The following is an 18,267-nucleotide window of genomic DNA, read 5'->3' as shown; positions in this document are numbered from 1 at the left end:
GTCAGAACATAGAATAATGCCATCATCCCGTCAGAACATAGAATAATGCCATCACATCCCGTCAGAACATAGAATAATGCCATCACATCCCGTCAGAACATAGAATAATGCCATCACATCCCGGTCAGAACATAGAATAATGCCATCACATCCCGTCAGAACATAGAATAATGCCATCACATCCCGGTCAGAACATAGAATAATGCCATCACATCCCGTCAGAACATAGAATAATGCCATCACATCCCGTCAGAACATAGAATAATGCCATCACATCCGGTCAGAACATAGAATAATGCCATCACATCCCGTCAGAACATAGAATAATGCCATCACATCCCGGGTCAGAACATAGAATAATGCCATCACATCCGGTCAGAACATAGAATAATGCCATCACATCCCGTCAGAACATAGAATAATGCCATCACGTCCGGTCAGAACATAGAATAATGCCATCACATCCCGTCAGAACATAGAATAATGCCATCACGTCCGGTCAGAACATAGAATAATGCCATCACATCCCGTCAGAACATAGAATAATGCCATCACATCCCGTCAGAACATAGAATAATGGCATCACATCGGGTCAGAACATAGAATAATGCCATCACGTCCGGTCAGAATATAGAATAATGCCATCACATCCCGTCAGAACATAGAATAATGCCATCACGTCCGGTCAGAACATAGAATAATGCCATCACATCCCGTCAGAACATAGAATAATGCCATTACATCCCGTCAGAACATAGAATAATGCCATCACATCCCGTCAGAACATAGAATAATGCCATCACGTCCGGTCAGAACATAGAATAATGCCATCACATCCCGTCAGAACATAGAATAATGCCATCACATCCCGTCAGAACATAGAATAATGCCATCACATCGGGTCAGAACATAGAATAATGCCATCACATCCCGTCAGAACATAGAATAATGCCATCACATCGGGTCAGAACATAGAATAATGCCATCACATCGGGTCAGAACATAGAATAATGCCATCACATCCCGTCAGAACATAGAATAATGCCATCACATCGGGTCAGAACATAGAATAATGCCATCACATCGGGTCAGAACATAGAATAATGCCATCACATCGGGTCAGAACATAGAATAATGCCATCACATCGGGTCAGAACATAGAATAATGCCATCACGTCTGGTCAGAACATAGAATAATGCCATCACATCCCGTCAGAACATAGAATAATGCCATCACATCCCGTCAGAACATAGAATAATGCCATCACATCCCGTCAGAACATAGAATAATGCCATCACATCGGGTCAGAACATAGAATAATGCCATCACATCCCGTCAGAACATAGAATAATGCCATCACATCCCGTCAGAACATAGAATAATGCCATCACGTCCGGTCAGAACATAGAATAATGCCATCACATCCCGTCAGAACATAGAATAATGCCATCACGTCCGGTCAGAACATAGAATAATGCCATCACATCCCGTCAGAACATAGAATAATGCCATCACATCCCGTCAGAACATAGAATAATGCCATCACATCCGTCAGAACATAGAATAATGCCATCACATCCCGTCAGAACATAGAATAATGCCATCACGTCCGGTCAGAACATAGAATAATGCCATCACATCCCGTCAGAACATAGAATAATGCCATCACATCCCGTCAGAACATAGAATAATGCCATCACATCCCGTCAGAACATAGAATAATGCCATCACGTCCGGTCAGAACATAGAATAATGCCATCACATCCCGTCAGAACATAGAATAATGCCATCACGTCCGGTCAGAACATAGAATAATGCCATCACATCCCGTCAGAACATAGAATAATGCCATCACATCCCGTCAGAACATAGAATAATGCCATCACATCCCGTCAGAACATAGAATAATGCCATCACGTCCGGTCAGAACATAGAATAATGCCATCACATCCCGTCAGAACATAGAATAATGCCATCACATCCCGTCAGAACATAGAATAATGCCATCACATCGGGTCAGAACATAGAATAATGCCATCACATCCCGTCAGAACATAGAATAATGCCATCACATCCCGTCAGAACATAGAATAATGCCATCACATCCCGTCAGAACATAGAATAATGCCATCACATCCCGTCAGAACATAGAATAATGCCATCACATCGGGTCAGAACATAGAATAATGCCATCACATCCCGTCAGAACATAGAATAATGCCATCACGTCCAGTCAGAACATAGAATAATGCCATCACATCCCGTCAGAACATAGAATAATGCCATCACGTCCGGTCAGAACATAGAATAATGCCATCACATCCCGTCAGAACATAGAATAATGCCATCACATCCCGTCAGAACATAGAATAATGCCATCACATCCCGTCAGAACATAGAATAATGCCATCATATCCAGTCAGAACATAGAATAATGCCATCACATCCCGTCAGAACATAGAATAATGCCATCATATCCAGTCAGAACATAGAATAATGCCATCACATCCCGTCAGAACATAGAATAATGCCATCACATCCCGTCAGAACATAGAATAATGCCATCACATCCAGTCAGAACATAGAATAATGCCATCACATCCCGTCAGAACATAGAATAATGCCATCACATCCCGTCAGAACATAGAATAATGCCATCACATCCCGTCAGAACATAGAATAATGCCATCACATCCCGTCAGAACATAGAATAATGCCATCACATCCCGTCAGAACATAGAATAATGCCATCATATCCCGTCAGAACATAGAATAATGCCATCACATCCCGTCAGAACATAGAATAATGCCATCACATCCAGTCAGAACATAGAATAATGCCATCACATCCCGTCAGAACATAGAATAATGCCATCACATCCCGTCAGAACATAGAATAATGCCATCACATCCCGTCAGAACATAGAATAATGCCATCACATCCCGTCAGAACATAGAATAATGCCATCACATCCCGTCAGAACATAGAATAATGCCATCATATCCAGTCAGAACATAGAATAATGCCATCACATCGGGTCAGAACATAGAATAATGCCATCACATCCCGTCAGAACATAGAATAATGCCATCACGTCCGGTCAGAACATAGAATAATGCCATCACATCCCGTCAGAACATAGAATAATGCCATCACGTCCGGTCAGAACATAGAATAATGCCATCACATCCCGTCAGAACATAGAATAATGCCATCACATCCCGGTCAGAACATAGAATAATGCCATCACGTCCGGTCAGAACATAGAATAATGCCATCACATCCCGTCAGAACATAGAATAATGCCATCACATCCGGTCAGAACATAGAATAATGCCATCACATCCCGTCAGAACATAGAATAATGCCATCACATCCCGTCAGAACATAGAATAATGGCATCACATCGGGTCAGAACATAGAATAATGCCATCACGTCCGGTCAGAACATAGAATAATGCCATCACATCCCGTCAGAACATAGAATAATGCCATCACGTCCGGTCAGAACATAGAATAATGCCATCACATCCCGTCAGAACATAGAATAATGCCATTACATCCCGTCAGAACATAGAATAATGCCATCACATCCCGTCAGAACATAGAATAATGCCATCACGTCCGGTCAGAACATAGAATAATGCCATCACATCCCGTCAGAACATAGAATAATGCCATCACATCCCGTCAGAACATAGAATAATGCCATCACATCGGGTCAGAACATAGAATAATGCCATCATATCCAGTCAGAACATAGAATAATGCCATCACATCGGGTCAGAACATAGAATAATGCCATCACATCGGGTCAGAACATAGAATAATGCCATCACATCCCGTCAGAACATAGAATAATGCCATCACATCGGGTCAGAACATAGAATAATGCCATCACATCGGGTCAGAACATAGAATAATGCCATCACGTCTGGTCAGAACATAGAATAATGCCATCACATCCCGTCAGAACATAGAATAATGCCATCACATCCCGTCCAGAACGGTCAGAACATAGAATAATGCCATCACATCCCGTCAGAACATAGAATAATGCCATCACATCCCGTCAGAACATAGAATAATGCCATCACATCCCGTCAGAACATAGAATAATGCCATCATATCCAGTCAGAACATAGAATAATGCCATCACATCCCGTCAGAACATAGAATAATGCCATCATATCCAGTCAGAACATAGAATAATGCCATCACATCCCGTCAGAACATAGAATAATGCCATCACATCCCGTCAGAACATAGAATAATGCCATCATATCCAGTCAGAACATAGAATAATGCCATCACATCCCGTCAGAACATAGAATAATGCCATCACATCCCGTCAGAACATAGAATAATGCCATCACATCCCGTCAGAACATAGAATAATGCCATCACATCCCGTCAGAACATAGAATAATGCCATCACATCCCGTCAGAACATAGAATAATGCCATCATATCCCGTCAGAACATAGAATAATGCCATCACATCCCGTCAGAACATAGAATAATGCCATCATATCCAGTCAGAACATAGAATAATGCCATCACATCCCGTCAGAACATAGAATAATGCCATCACATCCCGTCAGAACATAGAATAATGCCATCACATCCCGTCAGAACATAGAATAATGCCATCACGTCCGGTCAGAACATAGAATAATGCCATCACATCCCGTCAGAACATAGAATAATGCCATCACATCCCGTCAGAACATAGAATAATGCCATCACATCCCGTCAGAACATAGAATAATGCCATCACATCCCGTCAGAACATAGAATAATGCCATCACATAGAATAATGCCATCACATCCCGTCAGAACATAGAATAATGCCATCACATCCGGTCAGAACATAGAATAATGCCATCACATCCCGTCAGAACATAGAATAATGCCATCACATCCCGTCAGAACATAGAATAATGCCATCACATCGGGTCAGAACATAGAATAATGCCATCACGTCCGGTCAGAATATAGAATAATGCCATCACATCCCGTCAGAACATAGAATAATGCCATCACGTCCGGTCAGAACATAGAATAATGCCATCACATCCCGTCAGAACATAGAATAATGCCATTACATCCCGTCAGAACATAGAATAATGCCATCACATCCCGTCAGAACATAGAATAATGCCATCACGTCCGGTCAGAACATAGAATAATGCCATCACATCCCGTCAGAACATAGAATAATGCCATCACATCCCGTCAGAACATAGAATAATGCCATCACATCGGGTCAGAACATAGAATAATGCCATCACATCCCGTCAGAACATAGAATAATGCCATCACATCGGGTCAGAACATAGAATAATGCCATCACATCGGGTCAGAACATAGAATAATGCCATCACATCCCGTCAGAACATAGAATAATGCCATCACATCGGGTCAGAACATAGAATAATGCCATCACATCGGGTCAGAACATAGAATAATGCCATCACGTCTGGTCAGAACATAGAATAATGCCATCACATCCCGTCAGAACATAGAATAATGCCATCACGTCCGGTCAGAACATAGAATAATGCCATCACATCCCGTCAGAACATAGAATAATGCCATCACATCCCGTCAGAACATAGAATAATGCCATCACATCCCGTCAGAACATAGAATAATGCCATCATATCCAGTCAGAACATAGAATAATGCCATCACATCCCGTCAGAACATAGAATAATGCCATCATATCCAGTCAGAACATAGAATAATGCCATCACATCCCGTCAGAACATAGAATAATGCCATCACATCCCGTCAGAACATAGAATAATGCCATCACATCCAGTCAGAACATAGAATAATGCCATCACATCCCGTCAGAACATAGAATAATGCCATCACATCCCGTCAGAACATAGAATAATGCCATCACATCCCGTCAGAACATAGAATAATGCCATCACATCCCGTCAGAACATAGAATAATGCCATCACATCCCGTCAGAACATAGAATAATGCCATCATATCCAGTCAGAACATAGAATAATGCCATCACATCCCGTCAGAACATAGAATAATGCCATCACATCCAGTCAGAACATAGAATAATGCCATCACATCCCGTCAGAACATAGAATAATGCCATCACATCCCGTCAGAACATAGAATAATGCCATCACATCCCGTCAGAACATAGAATAATGCCATCATATCCAGTCAGAACATAGAATAATGCCATCACATCCCGTCAGAACATAGAATAATGCCATCACATCCCGTCAGAACATAGAATAATGCCATCACATCCCGTCAGAACATAGAATAATGCCATCACATCCCGTCAGAACATAGAATAATGCCATCACATCCCGTCAGAACATAGAATAATGCCATCACATCCCGTCAGAACATAGAATAATGCCATCACATCCCGTCAGAACATAGAATAATGCCATCACATCCCGTCAGAACATAGTGTCACAGGATCATGATTTTCTAAGCAAGAACAAACAAACACAGTTTGAGTGAGATCCTTCGGCTCACATGTAGAATGGTTCTAGTGTCCAGTGTCTCACCTTCTCTCCACACATGAAGCGGTCCTTCTCCTTGAGGTTGATGTGGTCTATGGTATGGCTCTGCTCTGCACGCGACTCGTAGCGCACGCTTCCGTCAGGACGCCGCACCACGCGACCCTTACGACCCGTCATCTACAACATAGGTCGTCAATTAGTGCCTCAGAGCAAAATTTAACAATCAATCACAAATCTCTAAACAGGAAACATACCGGTTCTCATCTCACATTTGTCTGATTTGTCTGATATGTACTCTCTGACATAAGGTTATGTGGCACCTGCCCAGCCCGGTAACAGAGGTGTACGTACCTCCGATACCATCTCTGGTCCTCCAAACTGGTCAATGAGCTCATCCAGAGTGTTCAGAGGTAGTTCCTTTCCCAGGTCAGCGATCTTGTTCAGGAGGCTCTGCTTCATCTTCTCTATACTGGCTTTAGGAACCCAACCAACCCCAGACAGAGGCATGTTAACGACTGTTAACAGAGTCAGCCATAAAGGGAGCGAGCACGGTAATATGTCCCCAAATGTCTGCTAAGTGCTTTTACTGTCTGTGTGTGTGAGAGAGTACAGTGGATCTAAAATGCATCTGTTCCTTCATTGTCATTTTCTTTGTCTTAAATTATTGCCTAGACTTCAACACAAGGTGTGCATTGCATAACATACAGAGTATACAAAACATTAGGAACACCTTCCTAATATTGATTTGCACCCCCTTTTGCCCTCAGAAGAGCCTCAACGTGTTGAAAGCTTTCAACAGGGATGCTGGCCCATGTTGACTCCAATGCTTCCCACAGTTGTGTGAAGTTGGCTGGATGTCCTTTGGGTGGTGGACCATTCTTGATACATACGGGAGACCCAGCAGCATTGCAGATCTTGACACACTCAAAAAGGTGCGCATGGCACCTACTACCATATACTGTTCAAAGGCACTTAAATATTTTGTCTTGCCCATTCTCCGTCAATGGCACACACATACACAACCCATGTCTAAATGCTTTTTTAACCTGTCTCCTCCCCTTCATCTACACTGAAGTGGATTTAACAGGTGACATCAATAAGGGATCATAGCTTTCAGCTGGGTCAGTCTATGTCATGGAAAGAGCAGGTGTTCTTAATAGTTTGTACACGCAGTGTATATTTTTACCTGTGGATAATTTTTGGTCTGAACCAATTCAAAAATATTGCTAAAAGGAGAGTCGAAATCTAGTACCTGTGTGACAGCTGGTGTGCTGGACGAAGATGACGTCATCGTTATTGTCCATCAGGGAGTCTGGCGAGGAGTTGGAGTCGGTGTCCATGCCGTCCGTGTCCGTGCTGCTGTCGTCACTGATGTTGATCACACCCCCCAGATGAACCATGGTGTGCTTTGGGAATTTGGGCTGCCGGCCCCTGGGCTTACCTAGTGGACAGAAAACACACATGAGCTAATTTAGACTGTGGCTCAGTGGCTTTACCTGAATAATACATACTGAGACTGACTGGATTGGAAGTCAATTAAATTTGACATAAGCCCCCATTGAGAGATCTGGTCACAAATAGAGTTGTTATTATTATCATTCCAGGGTTCTCCCCTGGACTTGTTAACAAGGCAGTGCTGCTGAGTACAGTGGCGATGGGGGCAGTGCCCACCTTTGGACTCAGTCCAAAGTTTTATTTGGACCAGACAGAACAAACACCTCACCAGAGGAACCCAGAGTTTTTACTATTTTAGTTAACGTACGTTTTCTCTTGTTTCCACGTGCCTTCTCTCTCCTCTGCTTCTCGGAGGGAAAGTGTTTCTGTACCAGAGCTTTGAACACACCCCTGAGGAGAAAAGACCAGACATACACATGTTATCTTCTCAATCTGACACTGTGGAAGGCTGACAGAAAAAGAAAAGACAGTTCTGACAGGTTATAGAGATGAGTGACACGCTCTGATTGGCCTCATCATATGCATTTCATGTCTCCCAGGTTCAGATGGTCCAGGCAGGCAGACACACAGCGTTATTTCCAGTCTGACACAGAGGTATGCTCCCGGTTTAACTTGATTGCAGGAATAGTTCTGGGATCAGCTTACCCTCCCCAAATCCTAGTCCTTAACCATTAGCGGGGAAACAACTTAACTGACTGTGGATCAGTGTCTAAGGGCAGATTCACCATATACCCTCAGATAGTGTGTACTGAAGAAGAAAATTGAAGGGTTCAGACTGAACCTTTGACTGCAGCTGGAGAGTGACAAATGGAGTGCTTTCTAACCAGGAAGTGGTCATTCACCCGGCAACAAACAAATTATTTGTATGACAACCACAGGCACGTCAGGCTGGAAAGCCCCGGTTACACTAGATGGAAGCTGTGGTGGTGTGTGTGAGAGTTGAATCAGGGCTGAGCCAAAAATCTATTTGCTCTAATACTATACTTACCCAGAGAGCCACGGGCACAGAATCACACTTACTCTGCTGCAGATACGAATCTGTCCAAGTGCCCATCGTTCTCATCCAGGACCTCTCTGGTTCGGGCCTCTCCTGTGGACTGTAGACCAATCACGATGCACTGGGAAGGGGAGAAACAAGATACATGAGCAGAGCGTCACACTAAAACATACCAACCTGGAAAAAACATTAAAACATGGCTCTATTTCCTTTATGATTTTCTTTGTCCAATCAAATGCTTGGATAATTGTAATAATGCCTCTTGGCCAGAGATTCCCATCTAAATGACACTCCGGTGTGGAAAATGCTGAATCACCATGATAAGACATCTATATTTAAAGGTTTAATAGACAAACAAACTCTTGCTTATCTGTTTGTTCTCCAAGTGTTCCGGGCCTCTGATAAAAACCTTTAATCAACGTTGTCAAGAGCACTAGGGTCAGAGTGAGCCTTATATTAAATGTATTGATAATTTGAAACCATTGATGGCTGAATTTAAAGCCATTGACCCTTGGCCTCAGGGAGGTCACCTAGGATACCAAGTTATGCTTTATGGTGACTCCTAACCTCTTGGAAGTCAACCAGAGGCTGAGTACAGATTTAAAGGGGGCCAAGAATTGTTATCTTAAAAATGAATGAAAAAATAAAGGCTGAATAAATTAACATAAATGCTGGTCAGTCTCACCTTGCCAGCTTTCAGTTCTTTCTTGGCCAGCTCCACCAGGCAGCGAACCTTGGCGGCGATGCAGAGGTATTTGAAGAAGCGCTGGTGGGAAGACCAGAACTGACCCCACAGGGACTTCCTGCTGACCAGACACAGCGCGTCCGCTGCACGCATGAACACGGCCAGCGCCTCCGCCCACTGAGAAGGACAAACATATATAGGTCAGTCTCCTTGCTCTTTACAAGCTAGTTATCTTACCCTAACAGGGTAGTATTGTAATCTTGCACTTTACAAAAATCTGACAACTTTCTACATACACATTGTGACGGCCCTGAATTTTTCTGAACCGTCTCAGTGCAGCTCCTTCCAATAGGGCGCTTTCCCTTTCATTCCCAATTAAATAGCCAGCATCAGCTGCGCAAAAGTGGGGTTGTGATGGAGACGTGCATGAGGATGTGTTCAACCCTCAGTTCCGAAGCTTCTCTATTCCGTTTGTTTTGTTGCCGTTAAACGTGTGTTTTGTAGCTTAAGAGAGTTTACCCAGGATCGGATCCACTCTTTGCGTCCCTGGACTACACCTCTCCGTTCTTCGTGGCCTTTCTCCGCTGGAGATCTATTGGCGGATTGGATTGTCTGACTGACCGACTGACTACCACCTTTTTGTATACGGTATTTCATTTGTTTGGATGTGATGTATACTGTGATTTATGTAGTTAGTTGTAGTTGAGGACTTAATTAAGAGTTGATCCGCTTTAAAGTTCTGTGGTAAAGTAATTGTTATATTGATTGTATGTTTAGTACTGGGTTTACGCTACACTGAATGAACGGACAAACATCGCGTGACAAAAGTCACTTGAGTTCACTGAACTCCTTTACCGGGCTGGACTCTTTTTAGGCCCGAGGTACAGGACATTTCTGGAGGAACCAGAACTCATTGTGATATTATTATATATGTGTGTGTGTAATCATTGTTGTTGCTAATACAACCCACGCAACAGAATATAGTTGTTTTTGAAGTTCTTTCCGATGTTTTAAGGGTTTATGAAATGTTTATTTCCATCCTGACTTTTACATAAGTCCTTTGTATTGGTGTAGACTTGACGGACCAGATGGGACTCATTCCCACCCAAACTAAAAGGAGAAACCAATGTTTTCTCTGGTAGGCACAACCTACCTGGCACCCCTATAAATAATAACCTCAAGTCAAAACCGTTACAACATACAGACAATCTCCTGCATGCCTGACCATGCGGTTGTGCCTGCATGGCCAGGAACGACTCCAACACCATCATTAAGTTTGCAGACGACAACGACGAGACAGCCTATAGGGAGGTGGTTAAGAGACCTTGCCGGGTGGTGCCAGAATAACAACCTATGCCTCAACGTAACCAAGCCTAAGGAGATGATTGTGGACTACAGGAAAAGGAGGACCAAGCACGCCCCCATTCTCATCGACGAGGCTGTAGTGGAGCAGGTTGAGAGCTTCAAGTTCCTTGGTGTCCACGTCAACAACAAACTAGAATGGTCCAAACACCAAGACAGTTTTGAGGAGGGCACAACAAAGCCTATTCCCCCTCAGGAAACTAAAAAGATCTGGCATGGGTCCTGAGATCCTTTAAAGGTTCTACAGCTGCAACATCGAGAGCATCACTGCCTGGTACGGCAACTGCTCGGCCTCTGACTGCAAGGCCCTACAGAGGGTAGTGCGTACGGCCCAGTACATCACTGGGGCAAAGCTGCCTGCCATCCACCAGTCACACTGATGATGGCTTGATGCCAAAACTTTTCTATTTTGTTTTCACCTCTTATTTATGCACTTTCCTACACAGTATAAATGATTTATGCACCATGATGTCCTACTAAAACATTGTTTTTTTTGCATTTCAGCCTCAGTTTTGGATTTATCTCTCTTTTTAGAACAGTGTGCGGGTCGCCACCTCTTCCAGCTTTCATTTCAATGACGTTTGTGTCATGTCTTGACTTCTGTTTTCAAACGTATCAACGCTGCAATGCATCACTTCTCACTTCTAAGAGTAATGTTTTTGTTCTGCAATGTCGTTATCCAAATAAACTTAGCAAATAAATGAAATCAACACGCACACACTATCAAGTCAGTCTTACCAGTTTGGCAGCTTTGTTGTAGACCAGTTTGAAGTCGTCGTCCAGACCGATCTCCTCAATGCGGAAGGACACCCCTGAGAAGCTCAGCTGCCGGGCGATGTACATCCCACTCACCTTCATGTCCATGGCAACAATCTCCATCGCGCCTACACCCCTGTCAATCAAAAATCAAAGCCACAGGCGCCCTGTCAGCGATGCTGAATCCTGGAAGCCAGGACTGGTCTGGTAACCACAACATTACGAGATGTCATTCTCATAACAGATAATCATAAACATTTGAATAATATGATACAGGTGACAGAAATCAGGTAAATGACGTGTGGAATAAGGTCAGACCTCTTCTCGATGGCGTGCAGGAAGTCGTCAAAGGTCTTGAAGGGCGTACCCTCGCCCCAGATCCCCAGGCGGCTCATATAGATCATGTTCTTTGGCTCAGAGGCACCTAGAGGGAGACAAAGAAGCAGGGGTGAGATGTTGATACAGAGAGAGAAAGAGCGAGAGCGGGTGGAGTAGAGAGTAGCGAAGAGACAGGGAGAGAGAGGAAGAGGGAAGACAAATACAGTCTGAATAAGATTGAGAAAGGGAAACACAGAGGACAAACAGTCCTAAAGTACAGGTATTGTGAGAAGGAGCGATAGTGAAAGAGAAGACAGAGGTTCAGGTACAGTGTGAGAAAGGCCCACCTGTGGCACTGGCGTAAACCACCCTTGCCAGCGGCAGGTTGTGCTGCAGGTCCAGCACGGCCTTGCCCATCTTGGTGGACGTAGCATTCTTGGCCTTGTGGCATTCGTCAAACACAATCTAGGAACATCGTCAAGGACAAAGTACTGCAGCTACAAAATGAACTGTAAACATTGAGTGATGTATGCTCTCCTATCACTAGTTACTGGGCTTGATGCCATGCTAGAACTGACAGAAGTGGCAATATCATCCAAACTATTGATCAAGTATGTTCACATTTTAGGGTTTGGGGTTAGTCCGTGTTAGCGGATAACAGATGCAGTACTTCCATTCTTCTAAAATGGCCAGCTAGATTTTTCAGGTAATGCTGGTCATTGAGCAAGGTGATAATGTAGTATACAAGGATACAACTCCATCAAAGCCGGGCTTGCACCAGTCCAGGATCTGCTTGAGTCTGGTGCGGTGCTGCCCACCTGCTTGGCTCTCCCCGATCAGTGCAGAGTATGTCGCAAACAGGACTCCTTCTGAGGTAGCTGTGTCTCCATACTTTATCTACAGGGAAATAACATAATCACATGTTTCGCCAGGGAAAGACATTAGGTACATCTGATGGATATGAATGATTGAGAAGAAATATTGATCTGGAGTGTGGTTTGCTTTTCCTTAAACACTCACCTTGTTTAAGGCATGCACAGGAATGGTGGGAGCATCTATGTCTTTCAGATCTCTCTCTGCGTCGTATTTCAGGTCATTGGATACACTAAACCTGTGTGGGGAAAGAGGAGAACGAGTGCATCTTTACAAAACAACCGTGGAGCACAACTGAATAGGTTTGTTTTATAGTTTGTAGTAAGTTTCTAACACAGGTCACAAAGGCCCCTTCCTGAAGCAATATCCATTACAACTAACGTTTTACAATCAAAACCATTACATCTAAATCTGTTAGACAGGGAGACCCGCTCCTACGTATTGGTAGGAGAAACCTATTAGGTTAGGAGAAACAGAGCTAGGCTGGGTAATGCATTGGGTGGAGTATCTAGTGTCTTACCATAGCGCTTTCTTCCTTCCCTTTAGGTAATTCTCCAGGATGATGCCAGCCACTGTGCGGCCTTTCCCTACTCCGGCCCCGTCTCCTATCAGGAAGCCTGCTCTCTGGTTGTTCTGCAGAATTACCTCGTGTTGCTGGGAGCACACAGGGAGCACAGCGTCCCTCATGTGTCCACGCAAGTAGAAACACTAACACTTTGCATTCTAGTCATCTAGTAGACACTCTTATGAAGACCGGCAATTAATACAACAGCATCCCATCGAACAAACGTCTTACATAGAAAGATATCAAAAGCACAGCTGAAGTAGGTAATACAGCAGAAACAGGTGTTTAAAACCAATGTATACTCTACCCTTTTTTGCATGACCCACATACTGTAGTTCCCAAGAACAAAATTGTTCCTGTCAGACCAGATGTGTGAGGTCAGGGGTCAGAGGTAATAGAATGGTGTGTTACCTGGCATGCGTATATGATGGCCTCCAGCTGCAGGGCAGAGAGCAGGCCACAGTTGATGGTGGAGTCAGGAATGGACAGAGTGTAGGTGATGTCAGGTGGAGGGACGCTGGACAACGTGTTGGTCTCCACCACTATGTCTGGGTGGGAGATCCCTATGGTGGCTGAGGAAGGACAAAATAGTTAAAAGATTGAATGGACAGACAAAACCTTACTCAGTCCCTCACTGATTAACTACCAGTATCAGATGGTATTATTATTTTATTATGAGGAAACTATGTGTAGTAATACCACAGAAAAATATTACTACTGCAAAATAATAATTCCTTCCACAAAGGAAATAAAACAGGATAAATAGGTTGTGTCTTGATAGTAGTGTAGGGCAGCGTACATTTGGATGGTTTGTAGTCAGCGTAGGTGTCTACATGTCCCAGCTCCTCTGTCTCTTCCTCCTCCTCCTCTGCCTCCTCTTCTGCCGGAGTCTGGTTTCTCTGAGTCTGCTGAAGCAAGGGGACACAGGTCATTTAGTTAATATCCTGTCCATTACTGGTCTCCTCGCCATCTACACTGGTATGATACAACTGGACAGGTGAAAAGCAAATGCCCCTGTTTTCTTTTCAGATCGGTGCAGATGAGGAAGAGATGTTAGTAAAATATCCTCAACCTACTGGACAAGATACATGTGAGGTGAAATGAACAATCAAAATATTTGTGGATGGTTACAGGGTGACTGCTAATTGGACATAATTAACCTAATAAGGTTAATTCATTAATGTCAATGGAAGCCTGATTAGACATCAGATCATTAGCCTTCAGTGTTTCGGAAGGACTCCGAACAGCAACGCCTCACAGGAAGATTCATTTCGACAAAGAAGTTACCAAAACCGGCTGCTTTACTCAATATATTATTTCAAAACCTGTTTTTGGAAAGTCCGCAAAAATACAGCAACAATTCACTCGAATTAAAACATTTATGCCGGGGCCTCCTGAGTGGGGCAGCGATCTAAGGCACTGCATCGCACTGCACTGCATGCCAGATGCGTTACTACAGACCCGGGTTCATTCCCGGGCTGTGCCACAACCGGCCATGGTGGGGAGTGCCATAGGACTGCGCACAATTGGCCCAGCTCCGTCTGGGTTAGGGGAGGGTTTGGCGGGTGGGTCTTTACTTGGCTCATCGCACTCTAGCGACTCCTTGTGGCGGGCCGGGTGCCTGCAGACTGATCCCAGTCGCCAGTTGAACAGTGTTTCCTCCGACACATTGGTGCGGCTGGCTTCCGGGTTAAACTGGCGGGTGTTACTGAGCACAGTGCTTTGGAGGACGCATGACTCCACCTTCGACTCCCGAGCCTGTCGGGGAGTTGCAGCGATGAGACATGATCGAAAAGGGGGGTAAAAAAAATTACAAATAACATTTATGCCAAACTCATTTTGAATTTAGTGCAGCATATTTAAAATGATGCAGTCAGTGTTGGCTCCACCTCCACATTCTTATGCCTGTCAAAACGGGGCCCTCAGTCAGTCACTTGACAAATTTAGGTCTGATTAGATTTGAAGGGTTGAGGCTACCTGGTATCCTCCCAAAGGTGGGGTGCTGATAATGGCAGCGATATCCTCCAAACTGTTCAAATCCTGAAACCTGTTGGCATTCAGCTGCAGGGAGAACAAACAAAACACAAACACAAACTAATGAAAAGATACCAGTCACACTGAGTGGAGAGTGACTGTATGTCATGAACATGTGGGAACATCTGGAAACACAACATGAGAGAGAGTGATCTTGTCCGTGACTGCCAGCTAGATAAAGGATCAAATAATAACAGAACCTATAGGAAAAATACAAAGACTCAAACGTTCCCATTTCTGAGTTAATTTGCTACCATGCTCTCTTTACCGAGATGGGTTGTAAACATATCTGACCCCTAGAGGCAACACTTACCAACTGCACATGATGTGAATTTGAGAATTGCTGTTTAGTGTTAAGAGTGAGTGTGTATGCGTGGGTATGAGCATAGTGGTGTTAGTTATCTAGGTAGTAGTGTGTGGTAAAGCAGGTACAGTGCCGTCAGAAAGTATTCACACCCCTTTACTTTCCCACAATTTGTTGACAGTGAATGTTCCTGAGTGGCCGAGGTACAGTTTTGACTTAAATCTACTTGAAAATCTATCCCAAGATGTGAACATGGTTGTCTTGCAGTGATCAACAACCAACTTGACACCAATTTGACAGAGCTTGAAGAATTTTGAAAATAATAATGGGTGAATGTTGCACAATCCATGTGTGTAAAGTTCCTAGAGACACAGAAAGACTCACAGCTGTAATGCTGCCAAAGGCGCTTTTACAAAGTATTGACCCAGAGGTGTGAATCCTTGTGTAAATGACATATTTCTGTATTTCATTTTCAATGCATTTGAAAACCAATATTTTTGTTGTTGTCTAAAAACATGTTTTCACTTTGTCATTAATACATTTTGAATTCAGGCTGTAACAAGAAAATGTGGAATATGTCGAGGGGTGTGAATACTTTCTGAAGGCAGTTATGCATGTTTTCGATGTTTTGTGTGAGAAAAAGAAAACGGCTTTGTGTGTTTTCTGACGTGTTTATTTCTGTGTTTGAGTGTGTGTGTGTGTACGTAGTCAGGTCCCCTCACCTCCAGCTGGCTCTGTGCTGGTGTGTTTATGTCCCATATCGTGGGCACGTGGGCCAGGTTATCTGTGGTGATGAAGGCCTGGGCATCGGTGTAGTCTGACAGCGAGTCGGCCGGAGAGGAGAACAGAGAGTTGGAGAGGTCATCGATGCAGGACAGGTTCTGGAAACAGAGACAGGACAACAGACAATATATGTTAGTTCATTCTCTCCTTTCTGGATCAAGTTAGTGCTGCTGGCACCTTATAAGGACAGTTGTTTATCTTTGTACTGTGGGATTATTCCTTGGTTTATAGTACCCTGTTAACCATTGTTATTACAAAAAATATCCAATGCCAAAGAGCACACACTACAATCAAACTGCTTCCAGTATGTTCTGAATATTCATTATGCAATATAAGATATTATGCATGATGATTTTGTGACAACAAATTTGACCTAAATCTTATTCTACAAGCATAACAGAGCAGTTGTACTTCTCATACAGAGGAGGGACATGACGACACACTAGGCCTGGTCCTCAGCCAACATACCACTCTCTCTGGAGAGCATAGCCTAATTAGACAGATGTGAATGTGTGTGTGGAGCGTCTGTGTCTCTCATTTCAGGCATGGCTGCCTTCCAGACCCTCTCCATTCATATTGTAGTGGCTCCATTTGCCATGTTCACTAACTACCTCCCACAGGCACCCCCTGAGACATGGACCCAGAGAGAGGGAGAGAGAGACAAGCCCCATGGAGGAGATGCCATGTCTAGTACCCAACATGGTGTGTGTGTGCGTGAGAGAAAGAGTGTGTGTATGTGGTGATGTAATACACACGTGTGCTCGTAAATGTATTTGTATGGGTTAATGTACTGTATGTGTGAGTGTGTGCTTAAATACAAGAGTTGGTAACTATGTGTATAGTGTTCCCACAGTATGACTAGCTGGTCGGTCATTGGTAGAGGCTCCCACACCCCCACACTTCAATTCAGTGGAACCACCCAGAGGCCAATGCATCAACTTAGCCCAGCGTTGCATAACAGGAGCAGGGGCTCCAACCACAGATGACCCAGCAGCCTAAAACAGATATACACCCTGGAATAAAACAGGATCTAATATCAAAGGACTGACTAGGGACAGCAGGTAGGACACCCTGTCCAGCACAGTAAGATCCTACAGCAGAGCAATACACTCAAAATGGAGCCTAATAAAGAATAAAACATGCTCGTCACACAAGCTGTTACTGAAACATTTTCCACGGTACAGTCGTGCTGTGTACATTACTAGATTATGTAGGAAGAAGGGGCCTAGCCAGAGTGACTACACTCTACATACTACAGAACATACACTATATATACAAAACTATGTGGCTCCCCTTCAAATTAGTGGATTCGGCTATTTCGGCCACACCCGTTGCTGACAGGTGTATAAAATCGAGCACAAAGCCATGCAATCTCCACAGACAAACATTGACAGTAGAATGGCCTTACTGAAGAGTTCAGTGACTTTCAACATGGCACCATCACAGGATGCGTCCTTTCCAACAAGTCAGTTTATAACATTTCTGCCCTGCTAGAGCTGCTCCGGTCAACTGTTTCATTTTGTACTTTACCACCTTTTTCTCCCCAATATCGTGATATCCAATTGCGATCCTGTCTCATCGCTGCAACTCCCCAACGGGCCCGGGAGAGGCGAAAGTCGAG

At 43.9% G+C, this 18,267-nt stretch overlaps 1 protein-coding gene across 7 annotated transcripts in view; it reads right to left on the bottom strand.

Annotated features, from left to right (window-relative positions):
* Positions 1 to 18,267, bottom strand: part of LOC118373937 (protein strawberry notch homolog 2-like) — a 128,382-nt gene that overhangs the window by 24,160 nt on the left and 85,955 nt on the right. For 4 of the 7 annotated variants that reach the window (XM_052475093.1, XM_052475094.1, XM_052475092.1 and 1 more), the window contains 16 exons: positions 16,586 to 16,744; positions 15,503 to 15,586; positions 14,325 to 14,433; positions 13,937 to 14,097; positions 13,481 to 13,614; positions 13,108 to 13,198; positions 12,841 to 12,984; positions 12,435 to 12,552; positions 12,088 to 12,193; positions 11,752 to 11,905; positions 9,652 to 9,828; positions 8,990 to 9,087; positions 8,277 to 8,359; positions 7,767 to 7,955; positions 6,866 to 6,987; positions 6,560 to 6,691 (listed from right to left, as the gene is read on the bottom strand). In XM_052475093.1, coding sequence (XP_052331053.1) covers positions 6,560 to 6,691; positions 6,866 to 6,987; positions 7,767 to 7,955; positions 8,277 to 8,359; positions 8,990 to 9,087; positions 9,652 to 9,828; positions 11,752 to 11,905; positions 12,088 to 12,193; positions 12,435 to 12,552; positions 12,841 to 12,984; positions 13,108 to 13,198; positions 13,481 to 13,614; positions 13,937 to 14,097; positions 14,325 to 14,433; positions 15,503 to 15,586; positions 16,586 to 16,744 — 2,061 coding nt within the window. The remainder of the gene's footprint in view (positions 1 to 6,559; positions 6,692 to 6,865; positions 6,988 to 7,766; positions 7,956 to 8,276; positions 8,360 to 8,989; positions 9,088 to 9,651; positions 9,829 to 11,751; positions 11,906 to 12,087; positions 12,194 to 12,434; positions 12,553 to 12,840; positions 12,985 to 13,107; positions 13,199 to 13,480; positions 13,615 to 13,936; positions 14,098 to 14,324; positions 14,434 to 15,502; positions 15,587 to 16,585; positions 16,745 to 18,267) is intronic. The other 3 variants (XM_052475095.1, XM_052475096.1, XM_052475097.1) reach the window with 3 other exon arrangements.

This window comes from Oncorhynchus keta, chromosome 22, assembly GCF_023373465.1.
Source record: "Oncorhynchus keta strain PuntledgeMale-10-30-2019 chromosome 22, Oket_V2, whole genome shotgun sequence".
Taxonomy (NCBI): domain Eukaryota; kingdom Metazoa; phylum Chordata; class Actinopteri; order Salmoniformes; family Salmonidae; genus Oncorhynchus; species Oncorhynchus keta.
Note: the sequence above shows the minus strand (reverse complement) of the source record. Positions and strands in the feature narration are given on the sequence as shown.